Genomic DNA, 27898 nt, shown 5'->3' with positions numbered 1-27898 from the left:
GTGACCAGGGGAGCATTTGCACAGTTAAAGCTCGTGCGCCAGCTGCGCCCATACCTTGGGAAGTCTGACTTGGCCACGGTAGTCCACGCTCTGGTTACATCCCGTATAGACTACTGCAACGCTCTCTATGTGGGGTTGCCTTTGAAGACTGCTCGGAAGCTTCAAATGGTCCAGCTTGTCCACAGCTGCATGGTCTACATAGGGACCACCACACTCAGCATTGCCCAAACATGAATCAAGGAACATGAAAGGCACTGCACACTACTTCAACCAGAGAAGTCAGCCATAGCAGAGCACCTGATGAACCAGCCTGGACACAGCATATTATTGGAGAAGACAGAAATGCTGGACCACTCTCACAACCACCATGTCAGACTACACAGAGAAGCCATTGAAATCCACAAGCATGTGGACAATTTCAACAGAAAGGAAGAAACCATGAAAATGAACAAAATCTGGCTACCAGTATTAAAAAACTCAAAAATTACTACAGCAAAACAGCAGAGAGGAAACAACCAGGCACATCTTAACACCTCTCAACAGAACATTTTCCCAGGCTCAGCCAAGCCTTCAAATGCTAATGAAGGTGGTCAGCTGAAACATTCACACCTAGCTTCAGCAGAGAAGAGCTCTTTGCCCCACCCCAGCCATTCCACAGATATATAAACCCTTTGTCCTAATTCCAACAGACCTCACTACCTCTGAGGATGCTTGCCATAGATGCAGGCGAAACGTCAGGAGAAATGCCTCTAGACCATGGCCCTATAGCCCGAAAAAACCTACAAGAACCTAGTGATTCCAGCCATGAAAGCCTTCAACATTACACTGCTGTTGATGTTCCCATAGCCTGGATATGGGGTATCCTCAGTGCAATGTGGTGCGACCAAGATCGGTTTTGAAAGCGAGGAACGTGGGATGTGATTGTCGGCACTGAAGCGCTAATCGAAACTAGAAAGGCGTCTTTAGCAACTCTTATTAATACGTGTCGTTAGTAAACCAACAGCAGAAAATACTTCTGCCAGGCAAGCCAATGAAACCCAGTGGCAACTTGCTGGCTAAAAATAGCTGGTTTTTTTGCACAGACATGTTCGGCTGCTAATGAAGTACTTGCTGCCACTTCTCATCGGCCATCAGATTGGTTTATTTTTGAGACATAACCCTTTGGGTTAGAAATGCTCTTCTCTCCGGAAGTCAATGCCAGAGACTGCTGTTGGGGTTGGGTTGCTGTAGGTTTTTTCGGGCTATATGGCCATGTTCCAGAAGCATTCTCTCCTAGTGTTTCGCCCACATCTATGGCAAGCATCCTCAGAGGTTGGAACTAGGAACATTGGGTTTATATATCTGTGAAATGATGTCCAGTGTGGGACAAAGAACTCTTGTCTGTTGGAGCTAGGTGTAAATGTTTCAACTAACCACCTTGATTAGCATTTGATGGCCTGGCAGTTTTTTGGAGTGGCTTGTTACTGCCTGCGGGAATCTTTTGTTGAGATTCTTTTGCCCGTACCTTGGGAAGTCGGATCTGACCACGGTGGTCCACGCTCTTGTTACATCCCGATTAGATTACTGCAACGCACTCTACGTGGGGTTGCCTTTGAAGACTGTTCGGAAACTCCAACTAGTCCAGTGGGGGGCAGCCAGACTGTTTACCGGAGCGTCATACAGAGAGCATACCACCCCCCTGTTGTGTCAGCTCCACTGGGTAGTTGCTGGGATTTATAGTTCACTTTGGATCAAATAGCATTCTGAACTCCACCAACGATGGACCTGGACCAGTCTTGGCACACAGAACTCCCATGACCAACAGAAAATACTGGAAAGGGTTTGGTGAGCATTGACCTTGAATTTTGGAGTTGTAGTTCACCTACATCCAGAGAGCATTGTGGACTCAAACAATGATGGATCTGGACCAAACTTGGCACAAATACTCAATATGCCCAGATGTGAACATTGGTGGAGTTTGGGGAAAATAGAGCTTGACATCTAGGAGTTGTAGTTGCTGTGATTTATAGTTCACCTACAATCAAAGAGCATTCAGAAATCCACCAACGGTGAAATTGAACCAATCTTGGCACACATAACTTCCATGACCAACAGAAAATACTGGAAGGGTTTGGTGGGCATTGACCTTGAGTTGTGGAGTTGTAGTTCACCTACATCCAGAGAGCAATGTGGACTCAAACAGTGATGGAACTGGACCAAACTTGGCACAAATACTCAATATGCCAAATGTGAACACTGGCGGAGTTTGGGGGAGTTTGGGGGACCTTGAGTTTTGGATTTGTAGTTCACCTCCATCCAGAGATCACTGTGGACTCAAACAATGATGGATCTGGACCAAACTCTACACGAATACTCTATATGCCCAAACATGGCATGAATCCCCAATATGCCCAGATGTGAACACTGGTGGAATTTGAGGAAAATGGAATCTTGACTTTTGGGAGTTGTAGTTGCTGGGATTTATAGTCCATCTACAATCACAGAGCATTCTGAACCCCACCAACGATAGAATTGGGCCAAACCTCCCACACAGAAACCCCATGTGGGCCACAGCAACGCATGGCAGGGGATGGCTAGTAAGTAAATAAAAATGTATTGTCGAAGGCTTTCATGGCCGGAATCACTGGGTTGTTGTAGGTTTTTTCGGGCTATATGGCCATGGTCTAGAGGCATTCTCTCCTGACATTTCGCCTGCATCTATGGCAAGCATCCTCAGAGGTAATAAGGTCGGTTCAATTCCATCCTCAGAGGTTGTGAGGATGCTTGCCATAGATGAAGGCGAAACGTCAGGAGAGAATGCCTGTAGACGATGGCCGTATAGCCCGAAAAAACCTACAACAACCCACTAAATAAGAATGGATCGAGTTAGGGTTCTGCAAAAAATCAATCTCTCCTGAAGGGTTCCAGGACCCAAAATGGAACCATACTAGAAGGAGATGGGGCTGTTTGTCTGTCCAAGGCTTCACTGTAGGGATTCTCGGAGCCGAAGGAAATGTTTTCTAGGTTCTTGTAGGTTTTTTCGGGCTATAGGGCCATGTGCTAGAGACATTTCTCCTGACGTTTCGCCTGCATCTATGGCAAGCATCCTCAGAGGTAGTGAGGTCTGTTGGAATTAGGAAAATGGGTTTATATATCTGTGGAATGACTGGGGTGGGACAAAGAGCTCTCTGCTGAAGCTAGGTGTGAATGTTCCAGCTGACCACCTTCATTAGCATTTGAAGGGCTGGCTGAGCCTGGGAAAATGTTCTGTTGAGAGGTGTTAAGATGTGCCTGGTTGTTTCCTCTCTGCTGTTTTGCTGTTGTAATTTTGAAGTACAAAATCTGGCTACCAGTATTAAAAAACTCCAAAATTACAACAGCAAAACAGCAGAGAGGAAACAACCAGGCACATCTTAACACCTCTCAACAGAACATTTTCCCAGGCTCAGCCAGCCCTTCAAATGCTAATGAAGGTGGTCAGCTGGAACATTCACACCTAGCTCCAGCAGAGAAGAGCTCTTTGCCCCACCCCAGCCATTCCACAGATATATAAACCCATTGTCCTATTTCCAATAGACCTCACTACCTCTGAGGATGCTTGCCATAGATGCAGGCGAAACGTCAGGAGAAATGCCTCTAGAACATGGCCTTATAGCCCGGAAAAACCTACAAGAACCTAGTGATTCCAGCCATGAAAGCCTTCGACAATACATTGAAATGTTTTCTATTTCCTCCCCGGAGCTCTGGCTTTGCCTGCGGGCAGCAACTAGTTTCAAATGTCAATTCCTGAGGGATTTGTTCCCTGTAACAACAAGATTGGCCCTACAACTTTGCCCTGTTATGATTCCATGCAGAGAGAGAGAAAGAGAGAGACGGCAATCGAGGTCCCTGCTGCTGCTTCCTCTCCATTTCCCTCTTCCTTTCGCGCCCTCCTTCCTCACTCCCTTAGGGATGCTTTTCTCACAATTGCGCAATGACAGTTCCCATTTCTTTCACCTCCTTTCATCGATTTTCCTATTTGGGGCGTCAGCCAGAGGTATTTAGCAAGCGCATCATTTGCACATTCCTTCCTTTTAAAGATTGTACCATGCAGAACCTAAAAAGCGTCGGCCAGGAACAGCAAAGGAGGGGAGAGCTCTTCATAGAATCCAAGAATCCCAGAGTTGGATGAGACCTCGTGGGCCATCCAGTCCAACCTCATTCTGCCAAGAAGTAGGGCAATCACATTCAAAGCACCCCAGACAGATGCCCATCCAGCCTCTGTTTAAAAGCCTCCAAAGAAGAAGCCTCCACCACACTCCAAGGCAGAGAGTTCCACTGCTGAACAGCTCTGACATAGAATCTTAGAGATGGAAGAGACCTCGTGGGCCATCCAGTCCGACCCTATTCTGCCAAGAAGCAGGAATATTGCATTCAAATCACCCCCGACAGATGACCATCCAGCCTCTGTTTAAAAGCCTCCAAAGAAGGAGCCTCCACCACACTCCGGGGCAGAGAGTTCCACTGCTGAACAGCTCTCACATAGAATCCTAGAGTTGGAAGAGACCTCATGGGCCATCCAGTCCGACCCTATTCTGCCAAGAAGCAGGAATATTGCATTCAAAGCACCCCCGACAGATGACCATCCAGCCTCTGTTTAAAAGCCTCCAAAGAAGAAGCCTCCACCACACTCCGGAGCAGAGAGTTCCACCGCTGAACAGCTCTCACATAGAATCCTAGAGTTGGAAGAGACCTCATGGGCCATCCAGTCCAACCCCATTCTGCCAAGAAGCAGGAAAATTGCATTCAAAGCACCCCTGACAGATGGCCTCCAAAGAAGAAGCCTCCACCACACTCCAAGGCAGAGAGTTCCACTGCTGAACAGCTCTGACATAGAATCTTAGAGTTGGAAGAGACCTCCTGGGCCATCTAGTCCAGCCATAATTCTGACAAGAAGCAGGAAAATTGCATTCAAATCACCCCCAACAGATGGCCATCCAGCCTCTGTTTAAAACCCTCCAAAGAAGGAGCCTCCACCACACTCCAGGGTAGAGAGTTCCACTGCTGAACAGCTCTCACATAGAATCCTATAGATGGAAGAGACCTCGTGAGCCATCCAGTCCGACTCCATTCTGTCAAGAAGCAGGAATATTGCATTCAAAGCACCCCCGACAGATGGCCATCCAGCCTCTGTTTAAAAGCCTCCAAAGAAGGAGCCTCCACCACACTCAAGGGCAGAGAGTTCCACTGCTGAACAGCTCTCACATAGAATCCTAGAGTTGGAAGAGACCTCATGGGCCATCCAGTCCAAACCATTCTGCCAAGAAGTAGGAAAATTGCATTCAAAGCACCCCCAACAGATGGCCATCCAGCCTCTGTTTCAAAGCTTCCAAAGAAGGAGACTCCACCACACTCCGGGGCAGAAAGTTCCACCGCTGAACAGCTCTCACATAGAATCCTAGAGTTGGAAGAGACCTTGTGGGCCATTCAGTCCGACCCCATTCTTCCAAGAAGCAGGAATATTGCATACAAATCACCCCCGACAGACGGCCATCCAGCCTCTGTTTAAAACCCTCCAAAGAAGGAGCCTCCACCACACTCCAGGGTAGAGAGTTCCACTGCTGAACGGCTCTCACATAGAATCCTAGAGTTGGAAGAGACCTCGTGGGCTATCCAGTCCAACCCCATTCTTCCAAGAAGCAGGAAAATTGCATTCAAAGCAACCCTGACAGATGGCCATCCAGCCTCTGTTTAAAAGCCTCCAAAGAAAATTTAAGAGGATGACACTATTGTTTATATGTTTTAAATGGGTCTTTATATGGTTTTTATATTGTTATGCAGAATAATAATAATAATAATAATAACAACAACAACAACTTTATTTTTATACCCTGCAATATCTTACATTTCTCCCATTTTCTTAGTTTTGGTTCAGATCTCCGACCTGTGTGCCCAGGGGGGAGTCTCTCATCTGGTATCAGCCATTGGTTGAGGTTCTGGGTTTGAGCCTGCCACTTTTGGACACTCGCTTGTTGAGGTGTTCCAGCGAGTGTCTCTGTAGATCTTAGAAAACTATTTCTAGATTTAAGTCGTTGACGTGCTGGCTGATACCCAAACAGGGGATGAGCTGGAGATGTCTCTGCCTTGGTCCTTTCACTATTGGCTGCCATTTCCCAGCGGATGTCAGGTGGTGCAATACCAGCTAAATAGTGTAATTTCTCCAGTGGTGTAGGGCGCAGACACCCTGTGATAATGCGGCATGTCTCATTAGGAGCCACATCCACTGTTTTAGTGTGGTGAGATGTGTTCCACACTGGGCATGCATACTCAGCAGTAGAGTAGCACAGTGCAAGGGCAGATGTCTTCACTGTATCTGGTTGTGATTCCCAGGTTGTGCCAGTCAGCTTTCGTATGATATTGTTTCTAGCACCCACTTTTTGCTTGATGTTCAGGCAGTGCTTCTTGTAGGTCAGAGCATGGTCCAGAGTGACTCCCAGGGATTTGGGTGTGCTGCAATGCTCCAGTGGGATTCCTTCACAGGTAATAATCCTCAGAGCTCGGGATGCTTCTCTGTTCTTGAGATGAAAGGCGCATGTCTGTGTTTTAGATGGATTAGGGATCAGCTGTTTTTCCCTGTAATAGGCAGTAAGAGCACCTAGAGCTTTGGAGAGCTTCTGTTCTACCGTCTCAAAGCTCCCTGCTTGAGCAGTAATGGCACGATCATCAGCATAGATGAAGCTCTCTGTCCCTTCTGGCAGTGGCTGGTCATTTGTGTAGATGTTGAACATGGATGGAGCAAGCACGCTCCCCTGAGGCAGGCTGTTCTTCTGTTTCCGCCATCTGCTTCTCTGGCCCTGGAACTCAACAAAAAAGCTCCTGTTTTGTAGCAGGTTTCCTATGAGGCGGGTGAGGTGGTCGTCCTTTGTGATATTATACATTTTTCTCAGGAGGAGGCCGTGGTGGTTCACAGTATTATAGGCTGCTGACAGGTCTATGAAGACAGCTCCTGTGATCGGCTGCCTTTCAAAGCCATCTTCTATGTGCTGAGTCAGGTTCAACACTTGCGATGTGCAGCTTTTGCCTTTCCTGAAGCCAGCTTGCTGTGGGATCAGACATGGATCAACCCGGATTAAACAGCTATATAATCCGGGTTATATTTTTGTTACTGATTTCACTGTGTTTTTGATGCCAGTTTTTTGCCAGAACTTACTGCACTGAATTTAAGTGCTTTAAAGACTTCTTTTTGCTCAATAAAGTTGTGTTTGAACCTTTTTAGTTTGGCTTACTAAGGCTTCTGGGTCTTGACAGTGAAGGTCCTTTTGGATTTGGATTCTGTTCTCCGAGGCATTAGCTCTCTCTCCCAATCTGAAAATGTGGTCTTCTATTCTCTTTCACTGGAGGGAAGGATACTAGAGACAAAGTTGAAGTCCTTTGGCCACATCATAAGGAGACAGCAAAGCCTAGAGAAGGGAATGATGCTGGGGAAAGTGGAAGGTAAAAGGAAGAGGGGCCGACCAAGGGCAAGATGGATGGATGGCATCCTTGAAGTGACTGGACTGACCTTGAAGGAGCTGGGGGTGGTGATGGCCGACAGGGAGCTCTGGCGTGGGCTGGTCCATGAGGTCACAAAGAGTCGGAGACTAGGACGCGGAACAATGGCTTCAAACTACAAGAGAGGAGATTCCATCTGAACATGAGGAAGAACTTCCTGACTGTGAGAGCCGTTCAGCCGTTCAGCAGTGGAACTCTCTGCCCCGGAGTGTGGTGGAGGCTCCTTCTTTGGAAGCTTTTAAGCAGAGGCTGGATGGCCATTTGTCAGGGGTGATTTGAATGCAATATTCCTGCTTCTTGGCAGGGGGTTGGACTGGATGGCCCATGAGGTCTCTTCCAACTCTTTGATTCTATGATTCTATGACTGAACGAATGAACAACAACAAATTCTGTTCTTCAAGTCATTGATAAAGAAGTTGAATGGCACACCCAAAATTTTGCAGTCCTCCCCCCACATTGAAAGAAACCTATCTCCAAAGATGGAGCATGATGAATAATAGCCTAACATTACTTCAAGTTGAGAAAGAAAACTGGGCCAGGAAGATGAGAGGAATGCAAGCATTGAGTAGGAAAATGTCTCCTGAAGGAGGGAGACAATGGACTAGAAAATATAGCTTGGAACCACACTGGTATCCCATTATCAGCAAACCAGCAGAATGGCTGGATCATGCTGATAAGAAGAGTAAGGTCTGACTTTTTAATTGGACTCGAGGTCAAAGCAAACTAAAGGTTGAAGTCTCCTTTTGCAAAGAAAAGGTGCAAATAGCTTGCCTGCGATGGTGCTCATCTGCCTGCCTTGCATTGAACGGGCCTCAATGGGTCATTGGAAGAGAAGCGTGCCAGTTAATATGCAAGCCTGAGTCCCGATCTATGTTTTGTTGTTCATTCGTTCAGTCGTCTCCGACTCTTCGTGACCTCATGGACCAGCCCACGCCAGAGCTCCCTGTCGGCCGTTACCACCCCCAGCTCCCTCAAGGTCAGTCCAGTCACTTCAAGGATGCCATCCATCCATCTTGCCCTTGGTCGGCCCCTCTTCCTTTTGCCTTCCACTTTCCCCAGCATAATTGTCTTCTCTAGGCTTTCTTGTCTCCTCATGATGTGGCCAAAGTACTTCAACTTTGTCTCTAGTATCTTTCCCTCCAGTGAGCAGTCGGGCTTTATTTCCTGGAGGATGGACTGGTTGGATCTTCTCGCAGTCCAAGGCACTCTCAGAACTTTCCTCCAACACCACAGCTCAAAAGCATCTCTCTTCCTTCGCTCAGCCTTCCCGAAGGTCCAGCTCTCACATCCGTAGGTGACTACAGGGAAGACCATGGCTTTGACTAGGCAATGGATCTTGATTGCCAGTCTGATGTCTCTACTCTTCACTATTTTATCGAGACTGGACATTGCTCTCCTCCCAAGAAGTAAGCGTCTTCTGATTTCCTGGCTACAGTCTGCATCTGCAGTCATCTTTGCGCTTAGAAATACAAACCCTGTCACGGCCTCCACGGTTTCTCCTTCTATTTTCCAGTTGTCAATCATTCTTGTTGCCATAATCTTGGTTTTTTTGACGTTTAGCTGCAACCCGGCTTTTGCGCTTTCTTCTTTCACCTTGATTAGAAGGCTCCTCAGCTCCTCCTCACTTTCGGCCATCAGAGTGGTGTCATCTGCATATCTGAGGTTGTTAATGTTTCTTCCAGCAATTTCCACCCCAGCTTTGCATTCATCCAGCCCCGCACATCGCATGATGTGTTCTGCATACAAGTTACAAAGGTTGGGTGAGAGGATGCAGCCTTGCCGGACGCCTTTCCCAATCTTGAACCAGTCTGTTGTTCCGTGGTCAGTTCTGACTGTTGCTCCTTGGTCCTTGTACAGATTCCTCAGGAGAGAGACAAGGTGGCTTGGGATGCCCATCCCACTAAGAACTTGCCACAATTTATTATGATCCACACAGTCAAAGGCTTTACAATAGTCAATGAAGCAGAAGTAGATGTTTTTCTGAAACTCCCTGCCTTTCTCCATTCTCCAGCATCCGGATATTGGCAATCTGGTCTCTCGTTCCTCTGCCTTTTCTGAACCCAGCTTGAACATCTGGCAACTCTCGCTCCATGTATTGCTGGATTCTTCCTTGAAGGATCTTGAGCATTACCTTACTGGCATGAGAAATAAGGGCCACTGTACGGAAGTTTGAGCAGTCTTTCGCATTTCCCTTCTTTGGTATGGGGATATAAGTTGATTTTTTCCAGTCTGATGGCCATTCTTGTGTTTTCCATATTTGCTGGCAAATGGCATGCATCACCTTGACAGCCTGCCTTGCATTGAACGGGCCTCAATGGGTCATTGGAAGAGAAGCGTGCCAGTTAATATGCAAGCCTGAGTCCCGATCTATGTATCTCCCCCCAAAAAATTTAAAATAATACCCCATTTTCTACAAGGAAGAGAAAATGAGTTAATTATATGGAACACACACTTCTCATTAGCATCTCGTTTGAACAATTACAGGAACTAAGGATAGATGAGGTTTGCTTTTCAGTTCATTATTTAAAAAAGGACTTGTCAAGATTTACAGATCCCGCTATAAATAGAACGGAAAGGAATGTGAGATTTCCAAAAGCTGGATGAGTGAGGAGGAATTGAAGCGGTCGGAGGCATCTGCCCAGGCGCCCTGGCCGCTTGGCTCTTGGACATTCATTTGGACATAGGTAAAGAGGCCAAGGTTTTCCCCTGATGTTAAATCCAGTCGTGCCCAACTCTGGGAGTCTGGTGCTCATCTCCATTTCTAAGCCAAAGAGCCGGTGTTGTCCATAGACAACACGGGAGGGCTTTGCACAATTGAGACTCGTGCGCCAACTGCGACCGTACCTCGCAAAGGCTGATCTGGCCGGGGTGGTCCATGCCTTGGTCACCTCTAGATTGGACTACTGTAATGCGCTCTAAGTGGGGCTGCCCTTGAAAACGGCTGGGAAGTTCCAACTGATCCAACAGGCAGTGGCCAAGATGTTAACTGGTGCTCCTTACAGAGAGAGGTCAACCCTTCTGTTTAAGGAACTCCACTGGCTGCCGTTCATAGAATCATAGAATCATAGAATCAAAGAGTTGGAAGAGACCTCATGGGCCATCCAGTCCAACCCCATTCTGCCAAGAAGCAGGAATATTGCATTCAAATCACCCCTGACAAATGGCCATCCAGCCTCTGCTTAAAAGCTTCCAAAGAAGGAGCCTCCACCACACTCTGGGGCAGAGAGTTCCACTGCTGAATGGCTCTCACAGTCAGGAAGTTCTTCCTCATGTTCAGATGGAATCTCCTCTCTTGTAGTTTGAAGCCATTGTTCCATTGCGTCCTAGTCTCCACGGAAGCAGAAAACAAGCTTGCTCCCTCCTCCCTGTGGCTTCCTCTCACATATTTATACATGGCTATCATATCTCCTCTCAGCCTTCTCCCAGCGTTTATTTTCCGAGCCCAATATAAGGTGCAGGTGCTTACTTACAAAGCCCTGAACGGTTTGGGACCATCCTACCTCTGTTTATGAACCCACGCGTTCTCTTCGCTCATCCGGAGAGGCCCTGCTCGTGATTCCGCCTGTGTCGCAGGCACGTTTGGTGGGGACGCGAGACAGGGCCTTTTCTGTGGTGCCCCCCCCACTCTGGAACACCCTCCCCGAAGATCTTAGAAAGGCCCCTACATTGGCAGTCTTTAGAAAGAACTTGAAGACCTGGCTGTTCTGATGTGCCTTCCCAGAATAGGAAAACTCCAATAACAAGTCCCAGAAGCACTTTAGTAGAATTAAGATTGCTGCACTCTGCACACTGCACTTGCCCTATAAGCCTTACATGTCACCTGTCACATCAGCATTTTTAATTCTGTACTGATTACTCTGGCCCGGCCCAGTTTTATTGTGTCTTGGTGTATTGTTTATTGCTTGTTGTTTAATATTGTTTCAATTGTTTTTAATTTGCTTTAGGTTTTGTATTGTTATGTTGTGTTTTTGAGGCTTTGGCCTTTGTAAGCCACATCGAGTCCTTCAGGAGATGCTAGCGGGGTACAAATAAAGAGAATAATAATAATAATAATAATAATAATAATAATAATAATAGACACTAGGCCTGGGTAACAACGGAAAAATTTGTTTCTAAAATCGATTCGTTTTTTGGGGTTTTTTGCATTTCGATATTTAAAAGAATTCCGAAATTTCCTTTAAAAAAGTTCGATATTTACGAAATTTCGTAAATGGTAAAAAAATTACAAAACAATAACGAATCGATTCGTTAATGGCAGCCGCGATCGCGCAATACGCTAAAAAAACTTCTGAAGCTTCCCTCTCCCTCTGTTGTTGACTGTTGGTGTGATATTATAATTTTTTTCACTAATTAAACAAAAAACAACCATAAAACTTGCCCCAGACATGCGGAAATAATAACGAAACGACCTCAAACCAATAACGAAACGAATACATAACGAAATACGAAGCATTTACGAAATGAATTGAAAAATTTGTTTCGTTTTTAAGTTGCTCCAGAATGGTTCGTTATCGCTTTGTTAACAAAAAAATAACGACTTTTTAACGAATTATGAATTAACGAAACGAAACCGCCCAGCCCTAATAGACACCTCCAAGATCATTTGGCCAGCATGACTGCATGGAGCGCCATTACCTTCCCACCTTTGGACATACATCACTGTATTTCATCCCTTGCTTTTGGGACTGGTATTTATTATTTGTTTGTTTGTTTGTTTGTTTGTTTACGGCACTTCTAGCCCGCCTTTCTCAGCCCTAAGGCGACTCAAGGCGGGTTACAGATTGGCAACAATTCGATGGCATACATTCATTAAAAATGCAATTAAAAACATTAAAAACATTATTTCCAGTCCTGCACTTTTCATGCGCTCCCTTCAGAATGTATTGTACTCAGTGAGCCTGTACCTCAGCTATCTTCTTTATGTCAGCCATATTGATCAGTGTTTGTTTACAGCTGTGACTGTTTTTATATTTTCATACTTGATCTTGATCATACTTTTAATCCGTTGTGTTTTATTGTAATTTTTGGGCTAGTCCCTTGTAACCTGCACCGAGTCCCCTTGGTGACTCTGTTTTGGTTCTAATCTTGTTGACACTCAGCACCTGGTTTGGCTATTCGAGCAGCAGCCGGTGTACTGTCGCACGCTGGGCCTCTGCATCAGACTGTAGACAGGACATAAATTCCGTGTGCCTAACGGGACACCTGGGCTGCCTCAGATTAAAGGCCTTGGATTTCCTTAAAACAGAGTCATTAGATTGCTTAAAGGTTCAACAATGTTCTTTATTGATGAAAACAAACAGGTACTTTAAAGCTTTCTTAACAGTCTATTGGCTCTCTCTCAGTCTTGTCCACAGGGAACAGGCACTATCTTCATAACTGTAACTAATGGGGAAATCCTTAACTTCTAATCTGGGCAGTCTGTCTTTGCCTTTGTTGGCGTGGAGCCCCTGCACCCGGTACCAACTGCTTCTGGCTTCCGCGAGTGACCCTTACCAAGCAGAGCTTTGTAGACCTCCAGGGGAAAAGGAGTTCAGGTTTCAGTGATGGCTGACTGAAGTCCTTCAGCAAAGGTGCTGTAAGGCTGTATGATCCTCGGCCAAGCTGTGGGCTGTATAACCCCGGCCAAGCCGTAGAAGACGAAGCTTTCTACAGGACCTTTTGGTATTATGTCCTGCGTGGAAAGCTTCTCTGTGTGGACTGAACCCAAACTGGCTCCTATTCCCTCCAAAACCCAAATAGGGGCCGGGACCAGGGAACCTAACTATAATTGACAGGTGGCTTGCCCTATGATTGCAGCCAAAAGGAGCCACCTATCTGCAGAGTCCCTGAAACTTAGGACTACAACAAACATTCAATGCAAAGCAAACAAAATTGGAGCTCCTGGTACAGCCGGCTATTGCCTTGGCTGTGGCGATGAGAGATAGATCCCTACGTCCTGTAACTATTGCCTCTGCAATCTGCTACTCTACCCTATTATCTCCTCATAAAGGTACTACAAGGAGATTGTTGGGGGGTTGATCAAAGCACACCAGGCGTGCACTTGAAATGCGCAGCCCCCTGCAAAGGCAGCCTTCTCAGTGATGACTGAGCCCAGAAGAAGAAGCCGAGCTGCCGCTTAATGCCGAAATTTCACAGCTGATGTGTGTGAACACTTCTAGAAACGCATTAAGAACAGCGATTGGATCTGATGAGGAGCAGAGATTAAAAGACGCTGCCCTACTTAGCTCTGGGGAGAGGGAGGAGGGGGACAGGAGGGGGATGTGATTTATTTTACAGCCCGTACATCAGAGGAAGGAACACAGTAGGGGTGGAAGAGTAATTTAGGTTGCAAAAAAAGCTTGAGTGTACCAGAGCTAATGATTATAAATGGAACATTAATTAATTTGGCTGAGTGGAGGGGGGGGGGGTGGTTTTGTGGGTTCCTCGCGCCATTCATCGGAATCGGTCGGTGGATTTCCAAAGGGATGAGGCGTCTGCTCAACGGCGTGGGTTTGGATGCCCCAGAAACCCGTCACCCAAGGCTCTCACGTTGGTGACTTCTTTGAACTACAGCTCTCAAGATCATCCATCCATTTCACTTTCTTGGAGGTGACATTTTTTGGAAAGCCCTGGGTTTCTCTCCCTCCTTCCCTCTCCAACAATTCTCTTTCTTTCTACTTACACTTTACAGTAGAAGGATTAAAAGCGCCACAAATCTTTTTGATGGGGCTCGGTAAATATTCATGAGGCACAGATCCAATCTTTTTCATATGTTTGTCCTCCAGAACTTTGAGCTACAAGGCAATGCGGGCACTCGACATCAGCAGGACTTTGGGTTGGAAAGCTGGCGTGTCCGCTTGCTTCACACTTGTGGTGATACGATACAGTCTTGCTTATCCGACCTTCGCTTATCCAACATACTGTCTTATCCAACACTCTTATCCGACACCCCCCTTTTCTCCAGCATTTCCCCTTCAATTAAAGCAGCACTCCCCAACTCTCTCTCCATTCCCAGGAGAGTCTCACTTATCCGACCTTCACTTATCCAACATTCTGTCTTATCCAACACTCTTATCCGACACCCCCCCCTTTTCTCTAGCATTTCCCCTTCAATTAAAGCAGCACTCCCCAACTCTCTCTCCATTCCCAGGAGAGTCTCACTTATCCGACCTTCGCTTATCCAACATTCCGTCTTATCCAACACTCTTATCCGACACCTCCCTCTTTTCTCCAGCATTTCCCCTTCAATTAAAGCAGCACTCCACAACTCTCTCCCCATTCCCAGCTGAGTCTCACTTATCCGACCTTCGCTTATCCAACATTCCGTCTTATCCAACACTCTTATCCGACACCTCCCTCTTTTCTCCAGCATTTCCCCTTCAATTAAAGCAGCACTCCACAACTCTATCTCCATTCCCAGGTGAGTCTCACTTATCCGACCTTCGCTTATCCAACATTCCGTCTTATCCAACACTCTTATCCGACACCTCCCTCTTTTCTCCAGCATTTCCCCTTCAATTAAAGCAGCACTCCACAACTCTATCTCCATTCCCAGGTGAGTCTCACTTATCCGACCTTCGCTTATCCAACATTCTGTCTTATCCAACACTCTTATCCGACACCCACCCCCTTTTCTCCAGCATTTCCCCTTCAATTAAAGCAGCACTCCCCAACTCTCTCTCCATTCCCAGGAGAGTCTCACTTATCCGACCTTCGCTTATCCAACATTCTGTCTTATCCAACACTCTTATCCGACACCCCCCCCCTTTTCTCCAGCATTTCCCCTTCAATTAAAGCAGCACTCCCCAACTCTCTCTCCATTCCCAGGTGAATCTCACTTATCCGACCTTCGCTTATCCAACATTCTGTCTTATCCGACGCTCTTCTCCCTTTTCCTTTAGCATTTCCCCTTCAAATTTGGTGTCAATTCGTCCAGTGGTTTTTGAGTTATGTTAATCCCACAAACTAACATTACATTTATTATTATTATTATTATTATTATTATTATTATTATTATTATTAACACAACAAGATGAGTCCACAGCAGGCTCTCCGCTGGCTGTTGAATTGGATCACACGTCGGACACTTCCCAAGCGTCTAGAAATGTGTGATGTATCGGCGAATAATGCGTGCAGATCTCAGTAAGGTGGCCTTTTGCGGCTGGCAGATGGTAATTTTATCAGAGCTGATTGTGTTTAAGTGCAGGCCAAGGTCATGAGGCACTGCACCCAGTGTGCCAATCACTACTGGGACCACCTTGACTGGTTTGTGCCAGAGTCTTTGCTGGGGTGCTCCAGCGAGTGTCTCTGTAGATCTTAGAAAACTATTTCTTGATTTAAGTCGTTGACGTGCTGGCTGATACCCAAACAAAGGATGAGCTGGAGATGTCTCTGCCTTGGTCCAGGCATGTAGCCGGGGGGGGGGGGGGGGGGACGGACTTGGGGGGCTTCAGCCCCCATCCCCGAAATTTTCATGGTGGTTCGCGAAAAGGCCTTACTGGTGCATTATTTAAACTGTTATGTTTATTCATATCATGATCTGATCACCCTACTCAAAATATTCCATATGCATGGGGGTATTGGGGTAATGATATAAAAGGTTTGCTAGGGTAGACCCTCTTTCACTCGGACTCAGCCCCCCCCCCCCCCGAAAATCCTGGCTACGGGCCTGCCTTGGTCCTTTCACTATTGGCTGCTACTTCCCGGCGGAAGTAGCAGCCAATACCAGCTAAGCAGTGTAATTTCTCCAGTTGGGTAGTGTGCAGACACCCCATGATAATGCAGCATGTCTCATTAAGAGCCATATCTACTGTTTTAGTGCGGTGAGATGTGTTCCACACTGGGCATGCATACTCAGCAGCAGAGTAGCATAGCGCAAGGGCAGATGTCTTCACTGCGTCTGGTTGTGATCCCCAGGTTGTGCCAGTCAGCTTTTGTATGATAGCTGACTGGCACATGTTGTTGTTCATTCGTTCAGTCGTCTCCGACTCTTTGTGACCTCATGGACCATCCCACGCCAGAGCTCCCTGTCGGCCGTTACCACCCCCAGCTCCCTCAAGGTCAGTCCAGTCACTTCAAGGATGCCATCCATCCATCTTGCCCTTGGTCGGCCCCTCTTCCTTTTGCCTTCCACTTTCCCCAGCATCATTCCCTTCTCTAGGCTTTCCTGTCTCCTCATGATGTGACCAAAGTACTTCAACTTTGTCTCTAGTATCTTTCCCTCCAGTGAGCAGTCGGGCTTTATTTCCTGGAGGATGGACTGGTTGGATCTTCTCGCAGTCCAAGGCACTCTCAGCACTTTCCTCCAACACCACAGCTCAAAAGCATCGATCTTCCTTCGCTCAGCCTTCCCTAAGGTCCAGCTCTCACATCCATAGGTTACTACAGGGAATACCATGGCTTTGACTAGGCGGATCTTTGTTGTCAGTCTGATGTCTCTACTCTTCACTATTTTATCGAGATTGGACATTGCTCTCCTCCCAAGAAGGAAGCGTCTTCTGATTTCCTGGCCACAGTCGGCATCTGCAGTAATCTTTGCACCTAGAAATACAAAGTCTGTCACGGCCTCCACGGTTTCTCCCTCTATTTTCCTCCTCTCTTGTGGCAAGGTGTGAATTGCTGCATGTGGTTTCATACCCCACATCGCCTGGCACAGTAACTGAGAGATAAGTTAGTATTTTTATTGGCTCTGGCAGTCAATTCAAGCTGCCGGGAGGACTAAAAAGCCATTTGTATGTGCATTAGAGGGTTCAGAATGGTTCTGCTAATGGCTGATTAAATTTATTAGTTGCTTGTCGGTGGTACAGATGTTTCATTTTAACCTGTGAGGTCCTATCCATTTCAGGCGAGACAGGACCGTAGGGGATGGAAGTTAGGATGATGGGAAAATACATATTGCGTGCCTGTTTTCCATTTCCATAACATTGCCACAAATAATCTCGAGGATCAGCTTCACAAAATGCCTTCACAAACCTGAGCCTTTTTAAACAGAGAATGAGAAAGTTCCCTACTTGGAATGATCCTCCTAGAATCCCCCGGTCTGTTTTCTTCAGTCACTCTCCTAGGATCTAATTTATGTAAATTGGGATTTATGATGAAGATGATGATGATGACGACGATGACAACATTGTGCAAAGACTCTGGCACAAGCCAGTCAAGGTGGTCCCAGTGGTGATCAACACACTGGGTGCAGTGCCTAAAGACCTCGGCCTGCACTTAAAGACAATCACCACTGGCAAAAGGCCACCCTACTGGGATCTGCACGCATTATTAGCCAATACATCACACAGTCCAAGACACTTGGGAAGTGTCCGATGTGTGATCCAATACAACAACTAGCAGAGCGACCTTGTTTGCTGTGGACTGATCTTGTGTTTCTAATCATCATCATCATCATCAACAACAACATCATCTGACTCTGGCACAAGCCAGTAAAGGTGGTCCCAGTGGTGATCGGCACACTGGGTTCAGTGCCTAAAGACCTTGGCCTGCACTTAAAAACAATCACCACTGGCAAAAGGCCACCCTACTGGGATCTGCACGCATTATTCGCCGATACATTACACAGTCCTAGACACTTGGAAAGTGTCCGATGTGTGATCCAATACAACAACTAGCAGAGCGACCTTGTTTGCTGTGGACTGATCTTGTTGTGTTTCTAATCATCATCATCATCATCATCATCTGACTCTGGCACAAGCCAGTAAAGGTGGTCCCAGTGGTGATCGGCACACTGGGTGAAGTGCATAAAGACCCTGGTTTGTACTTAAAATCAATCACCACTGGCAAAAGGCCACCCTACTGGGATCTGCATGCATTATTCGCCGATACATTACACAGTCCCAGACACTTGGAAAGTGTCCGATGTGTGATCCAATACCGCAACTAGCAGAGCGACCTTGTTTGCTGTGGACTGATCTTGTTGTGTTTCTAATCATCATCATCATCATCATCATCATCATCATCAACATCATCTGACTCTGGCACAAACCAGTAAAGGTGGTCCCAGTGGTGATCGGCACACTGGGTGAAGTGCATAAAGACCCTGGTTTGTACTTAAAAACAATCACCACTGACAAAAGGCCACCCTACTGGGATCTGCATGCATTATTCGCCGATACATTACACAGTCCTAGACACTTGGAAAGTGTCCAATGTGTGATCTAATACAACAACTAGCAGAGCGATCTTGTTTGCTGTGGACTCATCTTGTTGTGTTTCTAATAAATAGTAATAGTAATAATAATAATAATAATCTGACTCTGGCACAAGCCAGTAAAGGTGGTCCCAGTGGTGATCGGCACACTGGGTGCAGTGCCTAAAGACCTTGGCCTGCACTTAAAAACAATCAGTGCTGACAGAATCACCACGTGTCAGCCGCAAAAGGCCACCCTACTGGGAGCTGCATGCATTATTCGCCGATATGTCACACAGTCCTAGACACTTGGGAAGTGTCTGACGTGTGATCCAAGACAACAGTGAGCAGAGTGAACTTGTTTGCTTGATGTGTTGCAAATAATAATAATAGTACTGTTAATAATAATAATAATACTTTATTTATATCCCACTTTATCTCCCTGGAGGAACTCAGAGTGGATTTCAATACACGTATGAGGCAAGTATTCAATGCCTTTTTACATACACAGTGAACAACGATATACAACACAGACAAAGGTAAAGGCATTTCCCCCTTTTTTCCATCTCCAGCATCTGGAGGTGATGCTCAACTCTGGCCATGGGGAGGTGCTCTTGTTCCATGCTGAGGAACCTGTTGTCCATGGACATCTCCAATTGGGTTTCCAACATGTCCACATATCTGCATGGGGCGCCCGTTTACCTTCCCACTGAGGCAGTACCTTTGGATCTATTCACTATTTATGCTTTCAAACTGCTAGATTGGCAGGAGCTAAGTGTTGGGAATCAGCCTGTGTTTGTGCTTCAGGATCCTGATGTGGGAAATGATGAGAGAAATTGTTGGGGTTCAGCCTGGGTGTGAACCTGAACCTGAACCTGCTTCTCTGATTGTATTTCCTGATGCTACTGAAAATGTATTTTCTGATGCTCCTGATGCTAATGAAAATGTTGATTCTGAGGTCAGTGTAGAAGAAACTCCTGCAGGCTTGGAAGGCTTGGAAAGTGAAAGTACACAATCTCCTGAGAATGTTTCAGGGTCAAGCGGTGATAGCTCTCCAGAGAGGATAACACCTGGGATCCTTAATGAGGATAGAAGAGGACAGATTTGGAGAAAAACAGGAGTGAATTGCAGAGTCTGCGAAGGTCAAGCAGATTAAAAGAAAAAGAAACAAGGGCTTCAAAGCCTGGAGGCGTGTCACGAAACAGTTTAAGTGCCTCTCGCCGGGTTGACTCTTTAGATCAGGCATCGTTTTAGACTGAGGCATTACCTTGGCAGAGCTCCTGTTTCCCGTGGCTTTCATCCCAAGAGGCTTCTAGTGCTCCAAGTACGGTTAGTGGATTGCTAACAGGTTCCAGGATTTTACAGTGTTGCTTTTGGTTTTTGATCTAGTTCATGGATATTTGTGATTGCTGATTTTTACTGTGGCTTTTTGACTTTGCATTTTCCTTTATTTTGTAATCATTTTTCATCAATAAAAAGGGATTGTTTTTCCCACAGTCAAGTGTGGTGGATTGTTATCTTAGGGTCTCGTTTCCTGTTCTGGGTTGTAACAGAAATGATGGTGCCGAGGCAGAGGTACAAGATGGAGATGGTTTGGTCAATGATTTTCAGGGAGACAATGACAGAGAGGCCCCAATGCAAAGAGCAGTTTCTCATGAGAATATCCCTGCTGGGCCCAGCAATGATGGTTCACTCCCTCTCTCTGTGGGCTCTCAAGATTTGGGTTTGACACCGGGAAATTTTAATGAGCAGCCAGAGCCAGGTAGGTAGCTGAAGAATAGGCGGCTGGAGATTAGCCAGGATCGACAGCAAACTCAGTGTTTATGTTGCTCTGAAAGGCTTCGCCTGATAAGGGGTAAATGTGGGGGAAAGTGAAACCAATCTCTGAGTTTTGGAATATAAGGTTCGCCTCAAGGGGAAACCTGTTAGATCAGGCATCGTTTGGAAATCAAGTTCATGTGCCATGGAAATCCTATTCAAGGGGTCTTGTTCCTGTGAAGTTTTTTAGCCTTTTGGATTGTCTTTGCATCCTGTTGATTCCTGTCTGGATAAATGCTGTCTTGGATTGCTTTTATATCTTTTATATCTTGTGTGGACATTGCTTTGTGTTACTGCCTTTTATGGACTTACTACTTTTTGGAACTTGTTTATTTTCTTACAAGCATTTATTTCTTCTGGCTATTGACTACGCTTCAATAAAAGAAGATTTGTTTCTTCACTCATCATGCGGTGTGTTTGAAAGTCAGAGGGCTTTTTCCTGACTTGGAGTGCAACACTAGAGATGACAGTAGAGAACTCACCGTGACTCATGGTTTCGAACTGCCAACCTTCCAGTTAGCAGATTTCCTGCAGCTAGTGGTTTACACCGCTGTGCTACCGCACCCCCTGGACTGTATGCAGTGCCACATATCAGGTCTCGAGAGGGTGTTAGAGCATGTGAGAAATCAGTTAGTGTGAGTTTAACATTTGACATAAATTCTGACACAAGTATACAAAAGGTCGCACAATGGATCCTTGATCTCTGACCATCTAAAACTCCATTGAGTTAGCTGTGGTGGAGGTTATCTTGATGCCTTAGTGCAGTGGTTCTCAACCTTTCTAATGTCATGACCTCTTAATGCCAATTCAAGGTGCTGGCTTTAGCCTATAAAGCCCTAAACGGTTCCGGCCCCACCTACCTCTCCGAACGCATCTCCACCTATGAATCGACTAGGACATTAAGATCGTCCGGACATTAAGATCGTCCAGAGAGGCCCTGCTCTCGGTCCCGCCTGCGTCACAAGCGCGTCTGGCGGGAACGAGGGACAGGGCCTTCTCGGTGGTGGCCCCTCGGCTATGGAATGCCCTACCAGTAGACATCAGACAGGCCCCTTCGTTGCTGGCATTCAGGAAGAAGGTCAAGATGTGGCTCTATGAACAAGCGTTTGGTTAAACAGTGCAGCTAAACTCAGGAAGACGGTATAATCGAACATAGGAATGGCATAAGGATTTTGAGAACGGATTCTGATTTTATTGAGGCGTTGATAGGATAATTGATTGTTGTTTGTCTGTTGTATATGATGTGTTTTAACCACTTGTTATTGTTATGATAATTTGTACTGTGTAAACCGCATTGAGTCGCCGATTTAGGCATTCTGAACTCCACCAACAAAAGAATCGAGCCAAATTTGGCACACAGAACTCCCAAGACCAAGAGAAAGTACTGGAAGGGTTTGTTGGGCATTGACCTTGAGTTTGGGAGTTGTAGTTCACCTACATCCAGAGAGCACTGCGGACTCAAACAATGATAGATCTGGACCAAACTTGGCATGAATATTCAATATGCCCAAATGTGAACACTGGTGGAGTTTGGGGAAAATAGACCTTGACATTTGGGAGTTGTAATTTCTGGGATTTATAGTTAACCTATAATCAAATAGCACTCTGAACCCAGCCCAAAATGGATCTGCACCAAACTTGGCACACTACCGACATGGCCAACTGGTGGGGTTGGGGGCGGGGGGCTGTTTTTGAATTCTGGGAGTTGTCATTCACCAACACCAACAAGGATGAGGACAGGCAGAGAGATCTTCAGCGTTCTCTGCCAAAAGGGTTCCTAAGACCATCAGAAATATGTGTTTTCTGGTATCGCCCTTAGAAGCGAACCAAAGACGTTTATTGGGGTGGACTGTTTGGCCGAAATAGGGAGATATGATGGACAAAAAGGGAGGCATATATGTACTGAAGAAACAAGAAGAAATTGCAATTAATTTCAAAAATGTGTCATGGTTTCAATATGCACAAATTAAAGAAGTATACAATGTAGATAAGAAAGAGGGTTTTGGAGACAAAGATGATTTCTGGGGGAAAATTCAAATGAGTGAGAAAAAGACAATTACGAAAATATATAATAAGTTAACAATCTGGGCGACAGAGAGAGACGTAATAAAAGACACAATGATTCAATGGGCTAAGAATATTGGAAGAGCAATTATGTTAAGAGAGTGGGAAGTAATATGGAGTAAAAGGCTAAAATACACATATCATAGAATCATAGAATCATAGAATCCTAGAGTTGGAAGAGACCTCATGGGCCATCCAGTCCAACCCCATTCTGCCAAGAAGCAGGAATATTGCATTCAAATCACCCCTGACAGATGGCCATCCAGCCTCTGTTTAAAAGCTTCCAAAGAAGGTGCCTCCACCACACTCTGGGGCAGAGAGTTCCACTGCTGAATGGCTCTCACACTCAGGAAGTTCTTCCTAATGTTCAGATGGAATCTCTTCTCTTGTAGTTTGAAGCCATTGTTCCGCGTCCTAGTCTCCAAGGAAGCAGAAAACAAGCTTGCTCCCTCCTCCCTGTGGCTTCCCCTCACATATTTATACATGGCTCTCATCATATCTCCTCTCAGCCTTCTCTTCTTCAGGCTAAACATGCCCAGTTCCCTAAGCCGCTCCTCATAGGGCTTGTTCTCCAGACCCTTGATCATTTGAGTCGCCCTCCTCTGGACACATTCCAGCTTGTCAATATCTCTCTTGATTTGTGGTACCCAGAATTGGACACAATATTCCAGATGCATCAGATTTACAGGAGAACTGGTTAAAAATGATGCATAGGTGGTATATGACACCACAAAAATTGGGAAGAATGTATAAACAAGTGAATAAGAATTGCTGGAAATGTAAAGTGCATGAGGGATCCTTCTACCACATGTGGTGGTCATGTGATAAGGTAAAGAAATATTGGAAAATGATACATTTAGAATGTAAAAAAAAATTAAAATTAGAGATCTCACTAAAGCCAGAGATATATCTACTGGGAATGTGGGACGCAGATATCTTCAAAGACAAAAATAAGGAAAAACTTTTTACTTTCTTTTCTACAGCCGCAAGAATGGTGTACGCTAAAGTATGGAAACAGGAGGAAATACCTACAAAAGGGGACTGGATTGGAAAAATAATAGACATTAAAAATATGGATGAGCTTACATATTGGTTAAGGCAACATAATGGATGAGCTGTAAACCCAACAGATTGGATGGCACTACAGGAATATATAGAAAGAAAAGATTGGTTAAGTTAAATGAAATAAGAGACAGAATACAACTTACACTTTGTCTCCAAACATAAAGGGAAGATATGATATGGAAACGGAAAAGGAGAGAAAGAAAGTAAACATGGACAATGGGTAAAGTAAGAAGAATGGAGGTCACGGTGTAGGTCGGTGTTTTGTGGTGTTTTTTTTCCTTTTCTGGGTGTATCGGTTTCTGTAAATGTCTATTATTGGTTATTATTGTTTACTTTTGTCTATATGTTTTTTTATTCTTAATGTGTGTTGAAAATCAATAAATAATAACATAAAAAAAGAAATATGTGTTTTCTGATGGTCTTTGGCGACCCCTCTGAAACCCCCTCACGACCCCCCCAGGGGTCCTGACCCCCAGGTTGAGAACCACTGCCTTAATGGAACCATTCCAGTTTTAGTCTTGCAGGAACTCTCCAAAGTATCGGATCTTATTTTGCGGGTGGGATTCAGCACCTTGGATAGCTCAGTCGACAGTGGAGTTAGCTCAGCCTTCTACTGAATCGAATCCCGACTGAATGGCTCTGGAATCCCTTCACGCCTGGCCTGAAAATCTGATTCAACTCATCTCGGACTTGTCTCTGCCCTAACTTTCCTGCCTCTTCCTTCTCATCCCTCAGGGAAATGAAGACGACCCGGTGGATAAGAACAAATGCTGTACGCTCTGCAATATGTCTTTCACTTCGGCCGTCGTGGCTGAGTCACACTATCAAGGGAAAATCCACGCCAAAAGATTAAAACTGTTGCTTGGCGAGCAGCCATCCATAAAGACCACAGGTAGGTCCAAAGATATTGAAAGATTTCTTTTCAAAGATGGAACAGAGTGCTCGGGGGGGGGGGGGGTAGGGGGGGGGGGTTGGGAGAGGTGTACTCATTTCTGATTCTACCCATCGCGTTGGAGAGTGCTTGTTTATGAGGACACCACAGGTTGGTCAAATGGATGGAAGTTAGCCATATAGCCATCCCTTGTGTTGACTGGTGGGCAACCTAGACCTGTGTTTCTCAACCTTCCTAATGCTGTGACCCCTTAATACAGTTCCTAATACTGGGGTGACCCCAACCATAAAATTATGTTCATTGCTACTTCATAACTGTAAGTACTGTTACAAATCGTAATGTAAATATCTGAGATGCAGAATGTATTTTCATTCACTGGACCAAATTTAGCACAAATACCCAATGCTCCCAAATTTGAATACTGGTCAGGTTGGGGTGGGGAGGAATTGATTTTGTCATTTGGGAGTTGTAGTTTCTGGGATTTATCATTCACCTACAATCAAAGAGCATTCTGAACTCCACCAGCTTGGCACAGAACTCCCATGACCAACAGAAAATACTGGAAGGGTTTGGTGGGCCTTGACCTTGAGTTTGGAAGTTGTAGTTTACCTACATCCAGAGAGCACTGTGGACTCAAACAATGATGGAACTGGACCAAACTTGGCACGAATACTCAATATGCCCAAATGTGGAGTCTGGAGAAAATAGACCTTGACACCTGGGAGTTGTAGTTGCTGGGATTTATAGTTCACCTACAATCAAAGAGCATTCTGAACTCCACCAACGATGGAATTGAACCAAACTTGGCACACAGAACTGCCATGACTGACAGAAAACACAAATACCCAATACACCCAAATTTGAATACTGGTGGGGTGAGGGGTTGGGGGGGGGGTTGATTTTGTCATTTGGGACTTGTAGTTACTGGGATTTATAATTCGTCTGCAATCAAAGAGCATTCTGAACTCCACCAACGATGGAATTGAACCAAACCTGGCACACAGAACTGCCAGGACTGCCAGAAAATACTGGAAAGATTTGGTGGCATTGACCTTGATATTTTGAGTTGTAGTTCACCCACATCCAGAGAGCACTGTGGACTCAAACAATGATGGATCTGGACCAAACTTGGCATGGATACTCAATATGCCCAAATGTGAGTTTGGGGAAAATAGACTTTGTCATTTGGGGTTTGTAGTTGCTGGGATTTATGGTTCACCTACAGTTAAAGAGCATTCTGAACCCCACCAATGATACAATTGGGCCAAACTTCCAACACAGAACCCCCAGGACCACCAGACAATACTTTGGCGACCCCTCTGACACCCCCTCATAACCCCCCAGGGGTCCCAAACCCCAGGTTGTGAAATGCTGTCCTAGACCTAAAAATAAGGGCAATGATAAATACTTCCATTTGATCTTAGCTTTCTTGTTTACTTTTGGGGGTCTGGGCATTTGCAGAGGTCAACGAAAGCCCAACCACTATATGTCACTATGATTTTCTTTATGGGGTGATTTGGAGAGAGCTTGTCATACAAGTTTGCAAAAAAAAAAAAAAAAAGTCCACCCTGGATGACCAGCCCTTTCCTCAAGCCGACTCAAGAGAATTTATCATTTTCCCAAATATTTGCTTGCATTTATGAGTATTTGCATGCATGTTGGAAATCGTAACCTATTCTGGAACCAATTGACAACTCAGCAAATGCATTTCATGGAGTGGAATATCATTTTGTTCTTAACTTAGCAGCAACAACAGAGTGGGAATAGGAGGAGGGAGGGAGGGGGTCTCTTTCCCCCTCTGAAGTGTTGTTTGGATGGTTGGTCGGCCTCTTGGGTTTTCTCTCTCTGCTTCCAGACGGCTGGGTTGTGGCTTCTGTCATGCACACCCCATTAACTCTCACATTTAGAAAGTCAAATGTTGGTGGTGGATCATTTCGCCCTCCAATTGTTTGCACAACTCTAAAGATCTTTGCAAACCTCTTTGCAAAACAGGCGGAGAGTGTGTTTTCCCCCACTATGAGGCTCAATTGGAAATAGAAGATGAGAAGTCTGTAAAGTGGCTAACAGGCTCATACAACAAACAGAGAAATATAACCCTTACTTACTAGTGGTGACCAACTTGACAACTGAGTTGCCTTGGAGTGATGGATCACCTCCAACATTAATCTATTTTGATATGAAACTGAGCAAAGTGGGAAACTGGAACCTAGTTCATTTACTCCTTTGGAGGCTTCTTAGGTATAGCCACACCAAACTCTCGTATATCAGGTTGAGTGTAGACCAGGTATGGGCTAACCTAGATGTGGACTCTTAGGCTCTTTTCTTAGGCTCTCCTCTCTCTCGCCATCTTATCCTTCCTTCCTTCCCTTTCCCCTCCTTTTTTCCTTTTTTCCCTCCCTCCCTCCTTTTTTTCCTCCCTCCTTCCCTCTCTGTCCTTCTCCTTCCTTCCTAAATTCCTACCTTTCTTCCTTCCCTTTTGTCTTTTCTTCCTTCCCTCTTTCCTTCCTCCTTCCCTCACTCCCTTCCTTACCTCCCTGTTTCTCCTTCCCTCTTCCCTTACCTTCCACCCTTTCCTTCCTTCCTTCCCTCTTTCCCCCTTCCTTCCTCCTCTCTTTCTCTTTCCTCCTCTCTTTCCCTCACTCCCTTCCTTACCTCCCTGTTTCTCCTTCCCTCTTTCCTTCCCTTCCACCCTTTTGTCCTTCCATCTTTTCTCTTTCCTCCTTCCTTTTCTCTTTCCTTCTTTCTTCCCCCTCTCTTTCTCCTTCCTTCCTTTTCTTCTTTCCTTCCCTTTGCCTTTCCTTCCTTATCTCTTTCCTTCCTCCTTCCCTCCCTTCTTTCCCTCCCTGTTTCTCTTCCCTCTTCCCTTACCTTCCACCCTTTTGTCCTTCCTTCCCTCTTTCCTCCCTCCCTCCTTCCTCCTCTCTTTCTCTTTCCTTCTCTATTTCCTTCCTCCTTCTCTCCCTTCCTTACCTCCCTGTTTCTCCTTCCCTCTTTCCTTCCCTTCCACCCTTTTGTCCTTCCTTCCTTCTCTCTTTCCTCCCTCCTTCCCCCTCTTTCTCCTTCCTTCCTTTTCTTCTTTCTTTCCATTTTTGCCTTTCCTTCCTTCTCTCTTTCCTTCCTCCTTCCTTCCCTCCCTTCCTTACCTCCCTGTTTCTCCTTCTCTCTTCCCTTCCCTTCCACTCTTTCATCCCTCCTTCCTTCCTTCTTTCCTCCGTCCCCCTCTTTTTCCTTCCTTCCTTCCTTCTTTCCTTCCCTTTTGTCTTTCCTTTCTTCTTTTCTTTCCTCCCTCTCTTCATTCCCTCCCTCCCTCCCTCCTCATATTCCTTACTCATTTCCTACTTGGGGATGTTTAGCTGGGAGAAAAGAAGGTAGAAAGGGAACATGAGAACCCTATTTCAAGATTGCAAAGGGGGTCCCATTGAGAAGGGGGAAAACTG

General features: G+C 45.7%; 1 protein-coding gene across 3 annotated transcripts in view; it reads left to right on the top strand.

Annotated features, from left to right (window-relative positions):
* The window catches only part of ZMAT4 (zinc finger matrin-type 4), a 339798-nt gene that overhangs the window by 190980 nt on the left and 120920 nt on the right, over nucleotides 1-27898 (top strand). For all 3 annotated transcript variants that reach the window (XM_067470600.1, XM_067470599.1, XM_060787295.2), the window contains exon 4: nucleotides 24305-24461. In XM_067470600.1, coding sequence (XP_067326701.1) covers nucleotides 24305-24461 — 157 coding nt within the window. The remainder of the gene's footprint in view (nucleotides 1-24304; nucleotides 24462-27898) is intronic.

This window comes from Anolis sagrei, chromosome 7 (assembly GCF_037176765.1).
Source record: "Anolis sagrei isolate rAnoSag1 chromosome 7, rAnoSag1.mat, whole genome shotgun sequence".
In the NCBI taxonomy this organism is placed as follows: domain Eukaryota; kingdom Metazoa; phylum Chordata; class Lepidosauria; order Squamata; family Dactyloidae; genus Anolis; species Anolis sagrei.
The sequence above is the reverse complement of the archived record's forward strand: the minus strand, read 5'-3'. Positions and strand labels throughout refer to the sequence as shown.